The sequence below is a fragment of the Rhinoraja longicauda genome, chromosome 23, assembly GCF_053455715.1.
Source record: "Rhinoraja longicauda isolate Sanriku21f chromosome 23, sRhiLon1.1, whole genome shotgun sequence".
NCBI lineage: Eukaryota > Metazoa > Chordata > Chondrichthyes > Rajiformes > Arhynchobatidae > Rhinoraja > Rhinoraja longicauda.
In genome coordinates, this window is record NC_135975.1 from 34,638,310 (window position 1) to 34,655,250 (window position 16,941).

Sequence of the window (16,941 nt, forward strand, 5' to 3'; positions counted from 1 at the left end):
GTCTCTTTGCATTAAAATCAATGAAACTTAGTCTTGCATTCCTCCATCATACCTTATCATGCCATGTATTAACCACCTGCCTTCTATATTTGACTAAACTTCCCCGTCACACCAACCGCTCCCAAAATAAAAAATATCCAATTGTAAATATATTCTGTGCCCCATTCCATAGCCAAATTAGTTTATACCCTCCACAAAAACACTAACAAATCTCCCCCCAAGAATGTTAGACCCGTTCCAATCCAGGTACAACCTGTCCAGCTTGTACAGATCCCACCTCTTCGAGAAAAGTCCCAGCAATTTTGTTTATAATTCTAAACTTCTCAGCTTATGCAGTATTTGTTTGCAACACTACTGTCCCGATCAGGAGTTCTGCCGGTGAAAAACCTCAATAACCACTGAAATAGTTCATGTATTTGGAAACACCGGGAGAAAGACATCACATGGACCAGTAACAACTTACACGAGGAAGGAGAGTGGACATTTCAACCCATTACATGTTATCACTTCTTTATAAAGACTGAAACCTGTTTCCATTGGGGATGGAGCAGGTTTGCAGTATTTTAATGCTCGAGTACATGCAACTTTAAAGTTATTTCACCACATTTTAGTAAGAGAAATTCTACCTGAATGCGCTGCGCTACCGTGACACCAGAGTCTGTGGGAACAATCTGAATCCTCTGTGGGGTGCTGGTCATTATTGGTTGTCCTATTACAGTTCCTGGAGCTACAGTGGATAATGTCCCTTGAGAGTGGGAGACCTGTGAGGAAGTTGCCAGAAAATATACAATTTAAAAAAATAATTTAAAAAGGCACTTCTAACTTCATATATATCTCTTTAAAAAAATAGCACCCTTGTCCATTGAAATTAAAGCAGATTAAAAGGATGCCATTCTTTTCCTCGTGCTTTCCCCAATAGTGGCTCAAGACCCAGTTCCCCACTCAACCGTGAGCAAGGCAGCCTGATCCACTATTGTTAATACTGTTTAGTGAAGCATGCAAAGTGCATCTCACTCGAGCCAGGGTGCACTGAATTACAGTTCTCGGTAAAAATCTTCACATGGAAAAACAAGCTCAAATCAAAAAAGACTAAATGTTATACGTTTGAAATTTTAAGTGTATTCTCTTTTTTAAGACGAATGTGATGAGACAGCATATTTAAAAAAATGCTGGAAGCATTCAGCAGGTCAGGCAGCATCTGTAGAGGGAGAAATAGAATTAATGTTTCAGCTCAATGACTTTGGCTTGTACTGGGAAGGAAAATTAAAACGGAAACACATTTTAAATTGCAGAAGTGGGAAAGATTCCGAACAAAAAGGAAGTTGTGTGACTGGGTGACGTAAGGTTACGCGTTGATTATACAGGACACACATATATATATATATATATATATATATATATATATATATATGGGCTTGTATACTCTGGAATTTAGAACCATGAGAGGGGATCTTATTGAAACATATAAGATTATTAAGGGATTGGACATGCTAGAGGCAGGAAACATGTTCCCGATGTTGGGGGAGTCCCGAACCAGGGGCCACAGTTTATGAATAAGGGGTAGGCCATTTAAAACGGAGATGAGGAAAAACCTTTTCACTCAGAGAGTTGTGAAATTCTCTGCCTCAGAAGGTAGTGGAGGCCAATTCTCTGGATGCTTTCAAGAGAGAGTTAGATAGAGCTCTTAATGATAGCGGAGTCAGGGGATATGGGGAGAAGGCAGGAACGGGGTACTGATTGTGCATGATCAGCCATGATCACGGTGAATGGCGGTGCTGGCACGAAGGGCCTACTCCTGCACCTATTGTCTATTGTATAGTGTACCATATCTGAAGTACTGTGAATACGATCGGTCTTATTTAAGGAGGGATATAAACACACTGGAAGTAATTCGAAGAGATTTATAAGACTGAAATCAAAAATGAGTGGATTGTCTTATAAAGACAATTTGGACTAGATTGCACCTGCTGAACTTGACAAGAGCGACAGGGGATTTGACTGAACCATACAAGATCTAGAGGTCACTGAATAAAAATGTGATGTCCATCCAATTAGGATTGCGATGAATCGAAATATTTCCTCTCAGAGGATCCCGAGTCTTAAGAACTTTAGACAATAGACAATAGACAATAGGTGCAGGAGTAGGCCATTCAGCCCTTCGAGCCAGCACCGCCATTCAATGCGATCGTGGCTGATCACTCTCAATCAGTACCCCGTTCCTGCCTTCTCCCCATACCCCCTCACTCCGCTATCCTTAAGAGCTCTATCCAGCTCTCTCTTGAAAGCATCCAACGAACTGGCCTCCACTGCCCTCTGAGGCAGAGAATTCCACACCTTCACCACTCTCTGACTGAAAAAGTTCTTCCTCATCTTTCTTCTACAAATGGCAGTGGAAGCAAAGTCATTGAATATAGATAGGTTTCTTGATAAATAGCATGGTTGAAGATTGGCGTTGGTATATGGAGCTGAGATTACAACCAGATCAGCCACAATCTTACTGAGTGCAATGGGAGGCTTGAGAAGCCAAGTGGGCTACTCCTGCTCTTAATCCGCATGTACGTTCATATACAGAACGGCCAGTGATGGTGAAGCCAGCTGAAAAAAAAGTGTGGAGGTGTAACCATGATTTAACAAACAACCTGAAAAAGCAGAAGAGGAGAAAAAGAAACTGAATTTTCAAAATTTGAGACGAAAGCCTGATTACCTGAAATAGCTGAATTCAATGCAGCATCTTCAAGGCTTGAACTATGCCAGGCTGTACAAGGCCAAAGACAGTGAGGTGAGAGAGGAAGATAACATTAAAGTCTCAGACAACTGGAAGCTCAGGGTCACCCTTGCAGTTATGGGGTGTTCTGCACGTCTGCCCACAGAAGGCTATGGAGGCCAAGTTAGTGGATATATTTAAGGCAGAGATAGATAGATTCTTGATTAGTACAGGTGTCATAGGTTATGAGGAGAAGGCAGGAGAATGGGGTTAGGAGGGAGAGATAGATTAGCTATGATTGAATGGCGGAGCAGACTTGATGGGCTGAATGGCCTAATTCTGCACCTGTCACTTATCATCTGGCACCCAATAATTTTTTCCAATGTGGAAGAGACCACATTGTGAACAGCACACATAGTTGGAAGAGTTCAATAGCTATTTCATCGTGAGGTCCCTGTACAATGATTCATTTTATCCTCTCCTCTCATCTGGTATGTTGCTTATCACTCATCTCTTTCTATTTGTACCATCTCCAGACATATTTTTATTTCTTCTTTCATCTGGCACACCATTGTGTCTGTTAATCCCTAGTATCACAGAATTTGCCCTATGTCTTGCTTCACCTCCCCACTTCTGTTACAATTTAAATCTTGTTTAATTTCGATTTTTTCCCCCAGTTCTGATGAACGATTGACTGCAAACATTGCTCATCTCTGCACAGGTGCTCCCTGACCTTCTGAGTGTTCTCAGTAGTTTGTGCCTACTTCAGATGTCCAGAATCGGCAGGGTATTTCTTTTGCAACAAGAATATTCATGAAGATGGCTGTTCGGGGGAAGCTAACTAAAGAAGAGAAAGGAACTAAAGAAGAGAAAGGAACAAAAGAAGGATGCACAGCAATTTGAAGAAATAGAGTGAGAGACAAATCACTTTAAGCATAACCATCCTTCCTCCCTTGACAGAGAACAGACAGGCAGAATGGACATCTGTGTGAATTCCATGCCATGCTGTTGATTTAATCAGAAAGCATTTTAAACAAGACAAATTATCCATGCTCCTCAAACTGCTGAGGTGTAGAAATTAAGTCCATTCTTTCAAATGACTGATTCATTTCATTTCTACTGGGGGCATGAGGGCTGACAAATTGGACTGCTTTAGTTTCTCAATATCCTGCGCACAGCAGTGCAGCTGCATATATGCAGCCTGTAATTCATGGTACAACACCTCGAATTGTTCAAGATTGAATTGTGCACAACGATGCTAAACCTCACACAGTGTCGATCTGACCATTATGTCTCTGTCTAATTGTTCATGTTCATCAGTGTGAACCACAAGCCAACCATCAGATTCTACCAGCAGGAAGAAAAAGCCCTCCCATTCCATTTAAAGATGAGTGTTGAGTTCAGAACAAACCCAAGCCGCATCGGTATCCATTCTGACCCAACAACGTATATTAGGCTGTAGCATATCCGAGAGAAACAAAAGGAGAGAAGGCAGGAGATGAGTCCACCATGCCAGAAGAGCCAGAAGGGCGGCACGGTGGCGCAGCGGCAGAGTTGCTGCCTTACAACGCCAGAGGCCCGGGTTCCGTCCTGATTATAGGCGCTGTCTGTATGGTGTTTGTGCGTTCTCCCTGTGACCACGTGGGTTTCCTCCCGCATTCCAAAGACATACAGGGTTGTCGGTTAAATGGCTTTGGTAAGTTGTAAAATTGTCCCCAGTGTGTAGGATAGTGCTAGTATACGAGGTGATCGCTGGTCAGTGCGGGCTCGGTGGTCTGAAGGGCCTGTTTCCACGCTATATCTCTGAAATCTAAAGTAGAGTCTAAAGAAGGGGAGAAGAATAGTCTGAAGAAGGGTCTCGACCCGACATGTCACCCATTCCTTCTCTCCAGACATGCTGCCTGTCCCGCTGAGTTACTCCAGCATTTAGTGTCTATCTTCAGAAGAAATCTATCCTGGAGAACTTATTCTCCAAAGGTCTATAGGGACTAAAGGTCATTTTTCTAATTGACAAAGTAGCAATGTGGCCAGAAACAAACTGGTCTCTGGGATCTTCCATGCTGTCGGCCGAGCTCTGGACATGCAGGCTTGGCAGTACCTGGCAGTGGCAGTAAAGGCCACAGGGCCCATCTTCATTCCAGGGACCTGTGGCAGATGTTGCATTCAACATCTCTGAATGAAGGGAGGAGAACTCAACAATTCCTCCAGGTAACTTGGACAAACAGTCTCACCAAGGCAACAGGCCTTCCTATAATTCAGGAAGCAACAAACTGGACAACAAACGTCCCATTTAGACTCTGTACACGAACAACCACCTCTTCAGAAATGCAAGAGGCTTCACTGAGCAAACATTAAAATGTGTTTATTACCATGAATTGTTCAAGTTGGGACTGCGAGTCACTTGGGAAGCTGAAAAGATACCCTGAAAAGATACCTTGTAGTTTGCTCTAAGCATCGTATTTCAGCGATTACGCTAGACCAACATGGAATAGGACCAGCCCTTAAATCCACGGCTCTTGATACCAAACCAGGTCGCAGTAGTTTTTGCTGATCATTTAGTCGTACAACATGGAAACAGGCCCTTCAGCCCAACTTGCCCATGTCGACCAACGCGTCCCATCTACATTACACTCTTCATTTGTGTGAAGAAAACTAGAACATGTTGGAGAGAGAAAATAACATTCTGACGACGACAATACCACAGGACGTGCATCCTGATACGTTGTCACCCGTTATATCTCGACTAGATTTGTCTGTACGTGGGCACAGTCTTTGACTGCAACACCTCAGCGAGTAGAAGAACAGAAGAGTGGAGGAAAAACAGGAGGAATATAATCGGAACAGTAGATGATGAAAGGCCCTCTCTGCTTGGGTTGGGAAAAAAATACTTCAATTTGGTTATGGAGCCAATTTAACATTTTCAAAGCTCAAAGATGAAGCACTATGTGCCAGCGTAGAGCAAGACCTGCACAGCATTCTGTTTTGGGCTCATGCAAATCAAGCACAAAGTAATGGATCATCTCCAAAGGAACAAATCTTATGATCTCCCCTTGATTTCCAACAGCAACACCATTGCCAAAATCCCACCACTTGCATCCTGGAAATGGTCACTGTCCAGAAACTTACCAGGATCTTTAATGCCTTGGCTTGCAGAGCAGGTCAGAGGCTGTGTATTCTGCAGCGAGGAATTCAACTCCTGACTTCAGAAAGCCTTTTCCTCATCTGCAAGGCACAAGTCAGGGTTGTAAAATAACATTCTTCACTTGCTTGGAAGACACTCGACTTCAATTTAGGATAAAACAGTCCAGTTGAGGGTTCCCTAATCAACACCCTGAACATTCACTGCCACAACACCGTACACAGTGGCTGCAGTGTGAACCATCTATGAAATGGAGGACAGCAACTTGGCAAAGTTTCTCCGACAGCAAGCGGACAACTGATCACTGCCAGTCCATTGTTGCTGGCAGAGATTATATGCCATCTCCTACTGCAGGAAGGGCAGTGGGTTGCCAAGTCTACTTTGGTGTATCTGAGTGATGTATCCATTAGAACAGAATGATTGGCAGCATATACACAAGGCTGTAGATGTGGGTGCACGCTGAGTAATGGTGAGCTTTTGAGGATGTGAAAGTGGAGGAAGGAATTGTAATTGCCAGAAATAGTTATCCAGTGATTGCGGGGAACCATGTGTGACGTGGGATTTCATGACGTATTCACTGATCTAAACCACATGAGGAAGCTTCTTCAGGCAGAACATCCAGATCCTTGGTGCAAAATTCTGGTAGTGGACCATAGTTAAAACGTCTTCCAACGGGCATTTCACAATGGACCTGAATGGTTTCCTGCACATCCTCATTACTACTTCTTCCACTTGAGAATCCACAACTGTATGCAAAGACTGGCGGGGGCAGCTCTAGATGCTGGCCTTCCAATGCTTGCATCAACCTTGCCAAAGTCAGAAGAACCAGAGACCGGAGGCAATGAGCAGCTCCGCTTTGAGAGATGCAATCTTAGGTTCAGTCAGTGTCAGCTAACTGCTGTAGAAATAGCATAACGTGTATATGCAGAAATGAGACAAAGAGTGGTGTTGGCAGTGGCCACAATTCGCAAACCTTACAAATGAAGTATGCACGTGAATTTCCGGTATCACCTTCTCTGAGTCAAAGTGGCTCTGGTTACTGATACATTTCCAGCGTGGACCAATTTCTATCTCCACGTCCATCGCCAGCTTTTTCGCAAGGGAAACTGATTCCCGTGTGCTTGATGTTCATTCATATTGATGTGCTTCTTTCTAGTTCCGTTCTCACCATCCAACACAATTATTCCACTTGGATTTAATTTATCTGTACTGTTCAACAAGTACAGTCATATCTAATAAATCTATGAATCGAGAAAATAACGATTCTTTCTGCAAATATACTGATTCTTGCCAGCACTTCAGTATTCCTATCAACCCAAATGCATGCATAGTATTCAAAATATTACCTCAGAAATTATTGCAATTTATGCAGGAAATCAATGTATCGTGAGGGAAGATACGTATTTTATTTATCTTTAAAAAAGAGTGGGAAATGGCACTGTTTAGACTATGAATCCATCGTCTTTTTCCCACTTTTCTAAAGGACATCTCTGAATAATATATGCATTTCATTTACAATTTCAATGCCTATTCACCACATTAAAATTGTTATTATTTCCCAAGTTCCTTTGGGTATCCAGTTCTCTTTTCTGCTTTGCCCATAATGCCAACAGTGACCTCTAAACCTAATCAACAGGCCAAGTAACGTGGTTTAGTTATCACTAAAACTCAACACTAAGTGCGACACTTTGTATTGTAGCCTCCTAGATACAAAGGCAATGTTAATACACATTTCCCAGCTTGTTCTGTCTGGACAAATTGTAAGACGCTAAAAAATAAATTGACTATTTCACCAGAAAATTACGCACACAAATTTACATTATTACCAAAATGATCAGAAAGGTCACATCCTCAGTGTCAAATTGCCTCAACTCCAAACACAGTTCAAGTATCTCTCCAATTTTACCGTTTAATTTTCCAGCTACTCGACAGCAAACAAACACATATATATTGCTTAAAGGGAATCAAGGGATATGGAGTTTGTGCAGAAAAGACTAGGTACACAAACAGCCATGATCTTACTGAATGGTGGAGCAGTCACAAAGCACCGAGTGGCCTACACCTGTTTCTAATATAAAGGTTATGTTCTTCAAGAATTGACACAAAAAAATTCTCATGAAAAGTAAATTGCAGTTAAAAAGTGCTTTTATTTAAGTTATAGGTCCATTCGGAAATCTACAGACAGATGATTGCTTCAAACAGGAGGTAGACACGAAATGCTGGAGTAACTCAGCGGGACAGGCAGCATCTCGGGAGAGAAGGAATGGGTAACGTTTCGGGTCGAGACCCTTCTTCAGACTCGACCCGAAACACCACCCATTCCTCTCTCCTGAGATGCTGCCTGACCCGCTGAGTTACTCCAGCATTTTGTGTCTAGCTTCGATTTAAACCAGCATCTGCAGTTTTTTTCCTTACACACATTGCTTTAAACAGGTTGGCTTTAAAGATTATTTAAGAGATTGAGAGCAAAGTACTGAAGTTTAAGGAATAAATTCCAGAGGCACTGCCATCAGTGATGTATTGACTATAATTGGGCACGTGCCAAAGGTCACTGTAGGAGCGCAGAGGTTATTGATAGTTGTCGGACAAAGATTTGACTCAAGAAATAAGAGCACCTTCTAGCTCATCTGGCTGAGAAGGGACTTGCCTTTCAAAACTACTATTTCATGTTAAAAGCTTATTGCAGTGGGAGAAATGGCAATTGTTATACTATTTGGTCAAGCTCAAATAAAACCAGAAAATGCTGACAACTCTCAGCAGGTCAGGCAGCATCTATGGAACGAGAAACAGAGTCAACATTTCAAGTTGACAGTCCTTTGATGGAACTGCAAAAATGAGAAAACTAATTAGTTTTAAATTGAAACCTCAAAGCAAAAAGGATACAAGGAAATCACGTTGGAGAGAAGATCAGAAAGTCAAGGTTAGCAAGCTTAGAATTGAAGCGGCAATAAATTCAACATCAAATGAAAATCCCCCCCCAAAAAAGCAGGTACTGGATATGTGAAATAAAGACAGAAAATCTGTAAATTCTCAGCAGGCCAGACATAGGACTTCCATTGGAAAAGAAAGATTGAGAAATGTGAGACGCTAAACCAAACCCATGAGTTCTGACAGAATCCTTGGCATGCATCTTCAGAAAAGTATGTTGACATGGACACTGAAATTAGGGAGGAAGACTGATATAGCATTTTGCACGTGAACATATTGCTAGACATAGATTAAATATTTTCCAGGTACTCTGAACAATGAGGGAGGAAATTGCTCGGGTCCGACTATTGTTACCCATCACTGTCTACTGACACAGTACTGGAGGGACCATTGTTTGCAATGGGGAAGGTCAAGTAATGTGTAGGAAGGAACTGCAGATGCTGGTTTACACCGAAGATAGACACAAAATGCTGGAGTAACTCAGTGGGACAGGCAGCATCTCTGGAGAGAAGGAATGGGTGACGTTCCGGGTCGAGACCCTTCCTCAGACCTGTTACTGGTCAAGTAACTACAGCCCAGGCAGTCTGACATTGGTGGTGCTCAGATGTTAAGGCACTGTGGGGTGGTATAAATCAGCATTTGGGGAGACTGGTTAATCAAGGAGAGTCAGTGTCGCAAAATGCTGGAAACACTCAGCAGGGCAGTCAACATCTGTGTGAAGAGAAACAAGGATGGCATTCCAGGTTGAAGATCCTTTGTCAGAACAGGGAGGGGGAGAAAACAAGTTAGTTAATTTACCAATAAGACTGAACTGAAGCCATAAAATAAAAACATTTGGCAGGTCAGACAGCCAGCATCTACAAAATGAGAAACAGAGTTAATGTTTCAGGTCTACGACTCTTTGTTAGAACTGGAAAGGGCAGCAAACAAATTAGTATTAAGCTGCAGGGAGGGTGAGCAAGGGATGCATAGGATAAAAGAAACATGTCACGGGGTGAGCCCAGGATTGGCCTGGGGATAAAATGTAACTGAGGTCACCTGGTTAGTGAACCTTTATTTATCAAAGCTTTGAAATGAATGCAGTTAGTGAGGACAGACAAAACAACGGAAGAGTTGTGAAATACTGAGGCTGCAGGACATGCCTAGCAGGTCAGGTTGTCCTAACGGAGAGAGGAAAAACGGAGCCATAACCACAGACCAATGGTGAGGCTGGTTCTGGTAAAGACAGAAAGCAAGTTACCTCAAGTTGTGAAATTCAATATTGTGGCCAGAAAGCTGCAATGGGCCCAGACAAAAGACGAGCTCACATTCCAATAGCACAGAAGGCTGCTGACAACTGTGTGGGATGGTCAATCTACATCTGCAGCTTGTTGACCCTTATTTACTGTGCTTAGTAAATTAAACTAAGGCACTGTTACAAAATGCTAATACTTCCAGATTATACATTTACATATATTCATACATCATATCCATTACGTATCCCTACTGACTAATTTATTTTACACTCCCTTAAATCATGATGCTACGATTTCAAGATCCACACTGACTGCCTCTGTTTAGCTTCAGGATCTAAATGTTTGACAAATGTAATTGTCATTTTCTTTATTGACTGAGTTTGGTCAGCATTCATGCTTGATTTATTACTTTTACATTTAGCTGAAAATTCATACATTAGCCCAAAATATGCAGCACTTTAAAACTTAGCATTCAACTAACATACCATGTCACATGCAATGGGAAGCATCAGAATTACACAAATTGAATAGCTCTATTTGTATTTGACAAAAGTATTTTTAATAGATAACAATTACTGCAATTTTTATAAAGAAGCAAGTTAATAAGATCTTCACTCCAGCACATAATAGGAAAGCTCTTTTCCAGCATGAATGTATTAATTTAGAAAACGTAAGCTATATAATTTTTGAGTTTCATTGGCTATATCCTCAGGGACTCTGTGCGTGGCTGCCGAGAGAACAAAGTGGGACCCAGCGTGTGGGGAGGAGGGGCACCGAGAACAAAGAGGGACCATTGGCAACTACATTGAACACACTGTCATTTATCGGTGCCCTATACGTGGTGACTCTTTGCATACCTTGTGCATGGTATGCAGAACAAGGAATTTCACTGTGACATGTCACATGTGATAATAAAGTATCAATCAATGTTCAGCCCTGTCCTTCCTATAACAAACCAGCAAGAGATATCCCTGGCCTCCATTATTGGAACCTCAAAGCTCATCATACACTGCGTTTAGGTACAAATTCAAAAAATTAACCTTTGCAGCTTTCTCAACTCTCTGTTAAGTAATAGCTTGCTGTCAATACAACTATCACCTCAACTAATGCATCTACTCCTATTGGCATGAGCTTTTTGCAATTCCAATGCTTGCTTGAATAATCCTCATGCGACACTCAGTGATCAAAACTATTCCAATATTACAAATATGCACATTTTAACATCCTCCCAGTTCCTAAATGAAGCACAATTCCTAAGATGCTTCTCTGCTTGTAAGAAATTAACCTTGTATAAAACATTTAATTTCATAGCAACAGAGTAAATCAACCCTCAAGTTTTCTCAATTGTAAAAAAATAAATATATATTAAATGCTGAGCAATGTCCCAAATTTCTCAACCTAACTTTAAATTTGTTGTAGGGAATCTAAGAACTGCAGATGCTGGAATCTTGAGCAAAGCACAAAGTGCTGGAGTAACTCAGCAGATCAGGCAGCATCGCTCGAGGACATAATTGGTGACATTTCCGGTATAGGACTTCCTTCGCTGTGATGAAGGGCCACGACCCTTAATGTCGCCTATCCATGTCCGCCAGAGATGCTGCCTGACCCACTGAGTTACTCCAGCTCTTTGTGTTTTGCTTTAAATTTGCTGGCACAGACTACTCCAAATAGAACCCCATACTTAAATCGAAATAAACTTTAACGGGGCATCTCACAGCAAGCAGTTTTCTCCTTTCCCAAAAATTATGTTTTTCAAACATTCGACTGCTTAAAAAGACAACGAGGTCAGAGATAAGGTGGTAACTCTCCCTCCCTTCTGTTGTGATCATCTACTAGGTGAGAGAATCTTGCAGAAGAATGCTGCAGATTAACTTAAAAACACTATCAACACAATCCACTATTTTGAACATGATGAGGAGTACATGGCCAAATAGCTGATTTGTTATTTGGACAATGCAAGATTTTTGAGGAACTGGATTGGAAAATGGAGCAATAAAAATTGAAGATTCAGAGATGGCAAAGATTTAGCAAGTTCAACATTATTGGAGGAAATTATTTTTTGTCTCTGATTTAATGCGGATTTCGATTTAATTTCCCCTAATATTGACTGGAACTTATTCAATGCAAAAGGCTTGGATGGGGCAGAATTTGTTAGGTGTATCCAAAAGTGTTTCCCAAAACAGCACGTGGATAGTCCCAGTCGAGGAGGGATAATACTGAACATTGTATTGGGGAAAAGAGCTTAACCAGGTGACCAGTGTTTTATTGGAAGAGCATTTAAGGACCAGTGATCACAACTCCATAAGCTTTAACATAGCTGGACAGGCAGCATCTCTGGAGAGAAGGGATGGCTGACGTTTCTGGTCGAGACCCTTCTTCCGAGAAGGACATGGAGGACAGTGAGATCAGTGTAGAAACACTAATATACCAGGGCATGTTGAGGCCTGCAATTCCTTGTTTCTACATTGAGATTAAGGAGGTAGTCCTGTGGTTCTTGATGAGCATCATGGTGGATAAATGCACAGTGCGTGCCGGGGTTTATCCCATGTTATTCATAGAGGCAAGAGAGGAGATTGCCAGAGCCTTGATGAAGATCTTTTTATCTTCTCTAGCCTCAGGCGAGGTCCCAGAGGACTGGAGAGTGACCAACATTGTTCCTTTTGTCTAAGAAGGGAAGTAGTGATAATTCAGGAAATTATAGGCCAGTGAGCCTCACATTGGTGGTAGGGAAGCTATTGAAGCGGATACTTCGGGATAGGATTTACTTGCTTTTGGAAGAGTATGGGCAATTTAGAGGCAGTCACCATGGCTTTGTTAGCAGGCAGTCATATCTTATGAACTTGATTTAGTTTTTTTTAGGTGACAAAGTGATGTTTGGGTTTTTTTGTGCGTATGTATGTGTGCTTGTGTGTGTGTGTGTGTGTGTGTGTGTGTGTGTGTGCGTGTGTGTATATATGATCTATTTGATGTGTATTTGTATGTGTATATATACACACATTGAACTTTTCTTTCTCTCTCGTTATTATATTGTTTACACTGTACTATGTTTACATATTCTGTTGTGCTGCTGCAAGTAAGAATTTCATTGGGACTTATGGGACATCTGGGACTTATGACAATAAAACACTCTTGATGAGGGTAGGGCTATGGATATTATCACATGGATTTTAAGAAGGCATTTGATAAAATCCCTCATGTTATGCTGACCCAGAAGCCTAAGATGCAATGGTGGTGATGTAGTTGTGTGAATTCAAAATGGACTTGCTCACAGAAGATAGAGGATTGTGGTGGAAGGGTAATTCTAGCTGGTGGACTGTGACCAGTGGAGTCAGTAGTGATGTGCACTGGGGCCTCTGTTGTTTGGATTCCTGGATGTAAATGTAGATGGGTTGGTAAGGTTGCAGATGACACTACAATTGTTGGACTTGCAGGTTGTGAGGGTAGCTGTCAAAATCACAGCGGGATATAGAACAGCTATAGAAATAGGTGGAGAAACGGCAGGTAGAGTCTAATCCGAGTAAGTGTCAGGTATTGCACTAAGGGGAATAAGGATGTAAGGAAAAATATACAGGTAAAGCCAAGACACTACACAGCATTGACGTATAGTTTGATCTTGAAGTCCAAGTTCACAGCTCGCTGAAAGTGGCAACACAAGTAGATAGAGTAGTACAGAAGGCCTATGGAAAGCTTGCCTTCACCAGTCGGGACATTAAGTATAAGAGCAGGAAGTCATGTTGCAGCTTTATAGGACTTTGGATTAGAGGGTATTATCTATAAGAGATTGGACAAATTTGGATCGTCTTTTCTGGAAAGACAGAGAGACGTGATACGTGTATAAAATTAGGAGAGGCATAGATAGGGTAGACAGTCAGAACCTTTCTCCCAGGGGGGAAATGTCAAGGACTGGAGGGCATAACTTTAAGGTGACAGGGGCAAGGTTTAAAGGAGATGCGTGGGGCATCACCAAGTAGTGGTGGTGCCTGGAATCAGCTGCTGGGATTGGAGGTGGAGGCAAGTACAATCGTGGCACTTAGAGACTTTTAGATAGGCAGGAAATGGAGGGATATGACTCATCTGCAGCAGAGCAGATTAGTTTATTTTGGTATCATGTTCAACATGAACATTAGTGGGCCAAATGGCCAGTTCCTCTGCTGTACTGTTCCATGTTGTAGGTTCTAATGAGGATTCCCATGTACTGCAAGAGGTTTGTATTATCGTTATTTTCTTTTTATAAAATGCATATTAGGGTTGTACACAGGGAGACCTGACTGTGCTATAAGGAGCCTCTCAGTTTAGCCTGGTATTTGCTGTAATATTTACAGCTGGATTAGAATTAAATATGATGATTTCATGGTATCAAAGGGCAGATGCTAGCATGGATAGCACGTTGGTTGGATGGCAGAAGGCAAAGAGTGGCAATATAGGGGTCTTTTTCTGGTTGGCTGCCAGTGACAAATGAAGTTCCGCAGGGGTCGGTGCTGGGGCTAATACTCAACGTTGTATATTAATGATTTGGATGAGGGGATTGAAGGCTTTGTGGCCAAGTTTGCAGATGATACGAAAATAGGTGGAGGTGCAGATAGAGTAGAAAAAGCAGGGACTCTGCAGAAGAACTTGGACAGGTTGGGACAGCGGGCAGAGAAGTGGCAGATGGAATATAGTGCAGCAAAGTGTGGCTTCATGCATTTTGGTAATAGGAATAAAGGCGTAGACTATTTTCTAAATGGGGCGATAATCCAGAAATTGGAGATACAGAGAAGGTTCACCAGATTGATTCCTGGGTTGGCAGGACTTTCATATGAAGAAAGACTGGATAGACTCGGCTTGTACTCGCTGGAATTTAGAAGATTGAGGGGGGATCTTATAGAAACTTACAAAATTCTTAAGGGGTTGGACAGGCTAGATGCAGGAAGATTGTTCCCGATGTTGGGGAAGTCCAGAACAAGGGGTCACAGTTTAAGGATAAGGGGGAAGTCTTTTAGGACCGAGATGAGAAAGTTTTTTTTCACACAGAGAGTGGTGAATCTGTGGAATTCTCTGCCACAGAAGGTAGTTGAGGCCAGTTCATTGGCTATATTTAAGAGGGAGTTAGATGTGGCCCTTGTGGCTAAAGGGATCAGGAGGTATGGAGAGAAGGCACGTACGGGATACTGAGTTGGATGATCAGCCATGATCATATTGAATGGTGGTGCAGGCTCGAAGGGCCGAATGGCCTACTCCTGCACCTATTTTCTATGTTTCTATGTTTCTAAAGGGACTTTGGAATGCTGGAGCAGAATTCCCAAAAGGTTAATTTACAAGTCGAAGGCAAACGCAATGCTAGCATTTATTTCAAGAGAGCCTGTATACAAAAACAGGGATGTAATGCTGAGGCTCTAGTCAGACTTTTGGAGTTTTGTGAGCAATTTTGGGCACCATATCTGAGGAAGGATGTGCTGGCTCTGGAGAGGGTCCAGAGGAGGTTCAGAAGAATAATCCCAGGAATGAGTAGGTTAACATATGATGAGCGTTTGTCGGCATTGGGCCTGTAGTCACTGGAGTTTAGAAGAATCAGGGGGGGATCTCATTGAAACTTACCGAATAGTGAAAGACTTGGATAGAGTGGATATGGGGGGGATCTTTCCACTATTGGGAGAGTCTAGGACTAGAGGCCATAACCTCAGAATTAAAGGACATTCCTTCAGGAAGGAGATGAGGAGGAATTTCTTTAGTCAGAGGGTGGTGAATCTGTGGAATTCTTTGCCATGGAAGGCTGTGGAGGCCAAGTCAATTGATATTTTGAAGTCAGATATAGATAGCTTCTTGATTAGTACAGGTGTCAGGGGTTATGGCAGTAGAATGGGGTGAGGAGGAAGAGATAGATCAGCCATTATTGAATGGCAGAGTAGACTTGATGGGGCAAATGGCCTAATTCTGCTCCTATCACTTATGACCTTATTTAGCATTAATTTAGATGAAAGCATGATTAAGATTAAATTTCACTGTCTAGCACAATCCTCCTCTGGAATGCCATCAAAAGAAAAATATACAGCCGATCCACTATGAGGTTAATTGGGCACTGATAGGGTTAACCAAAGCTATTTTAAAAGGTGAATTGAATTGCAGTTGAACATTTTTAGAATCAGCCCATTTTTTCCAAAATTTATTTAGATAAATTGTCGACCAAGGTGGATTAATAGTTTTTAAAACCAAAATGGGTGAAATTGAATTTTTCCTGAACGTTTCCCAGCTGGTCCAACAAAATCACAATTCAGACTTAATTACTGCATATATAAGCAAATTCAAAAACTGTTCCACAACCCGATAAATCATACCTGATGTTCAGCTAGTTGCTGAACTAAGTCATCAGTGACTGTGATGAGCTTTACTTGAGCCTGTTCAGCCAAGGAGACTGGTGGGCTTCCGGCCATAGACACCCGATGCATATGAACCTGTCATGGTCAGAAAGCAACATTCAGCAAAGAGTAAACACCCCATGGGAACAAGTATTCAACCAAGATAGACACAAAAAGCTGGTGGAACTCTGCAGGTCAGAAAGCATCTCTGGAGAAAAGGAATAAGTGACGTTTCGGGTCGAGACCCGTCTTCAGTCTGAAGAAGGGTCTCGACCCGAAATGTCACCTATTCCTTTTCTCCAGAGATGCTTTCTGACCTGCAGAGTTACTCCAGCTTTGTGTGTCTATCTTTGGTTTAAACAACATCTGCAGTTCCTTCCTACACAAGTATTCAGCCAATATATTCAAGATTCAAGATAGCTTTATTTGTCATCCAATATTGGACGAAATTCAGTCACCCACAGTCCAACAATAAAAGCATTAAATAGGCATTAAAATTACACAACCCCAAAAACACACAAAAAAAAGAAACATCCATCAAAGAAACATCCATCACAGTGAGTCTCCTCCAGTCCTCTCCTCACTGTGATGGAAGGCCAC

At 41.9% G+C, this 16,941-nt stretch overlaps 1 protein-coding gene across 6 annotated transcripts in view; it reads right to left on the reverse strand.

Moving 5' to 3' along the window:
* Positions 1-16,941, reverse strand: part of nr2c1 (nuclear receptor subfamily 2, group C, member 1) — a 145,586-nt gene that overhangs the window by 55,353 nt on the left and 73,292 nt on the right. For 5 of the 6 annotated variants that reach the window (XM_078420046.1, XM_078420044.1, XM_078420045.1 and 2 more), the window contains 2 exons: positions 16,321-16,437; positions 627-761 (listed from right to left, as the gene is read on the reverse strand). In XM_078420046.1, the coding sequence (XP_078276172.1) occupies positions 627-761; positions 16,321-16,431 (246 nt within the window). In that variant the 5' untranslated portion in view covers positions 16,432-16,437. Of the gene's footprint in view, positions 1-626; positions 762-5,830; positions 5,927-16,320; positions 16,438-16,941 lie in introns of all 6 variants that reach the window. The other variant, XM_078420048.1, reaches the window with a different exon arrangement.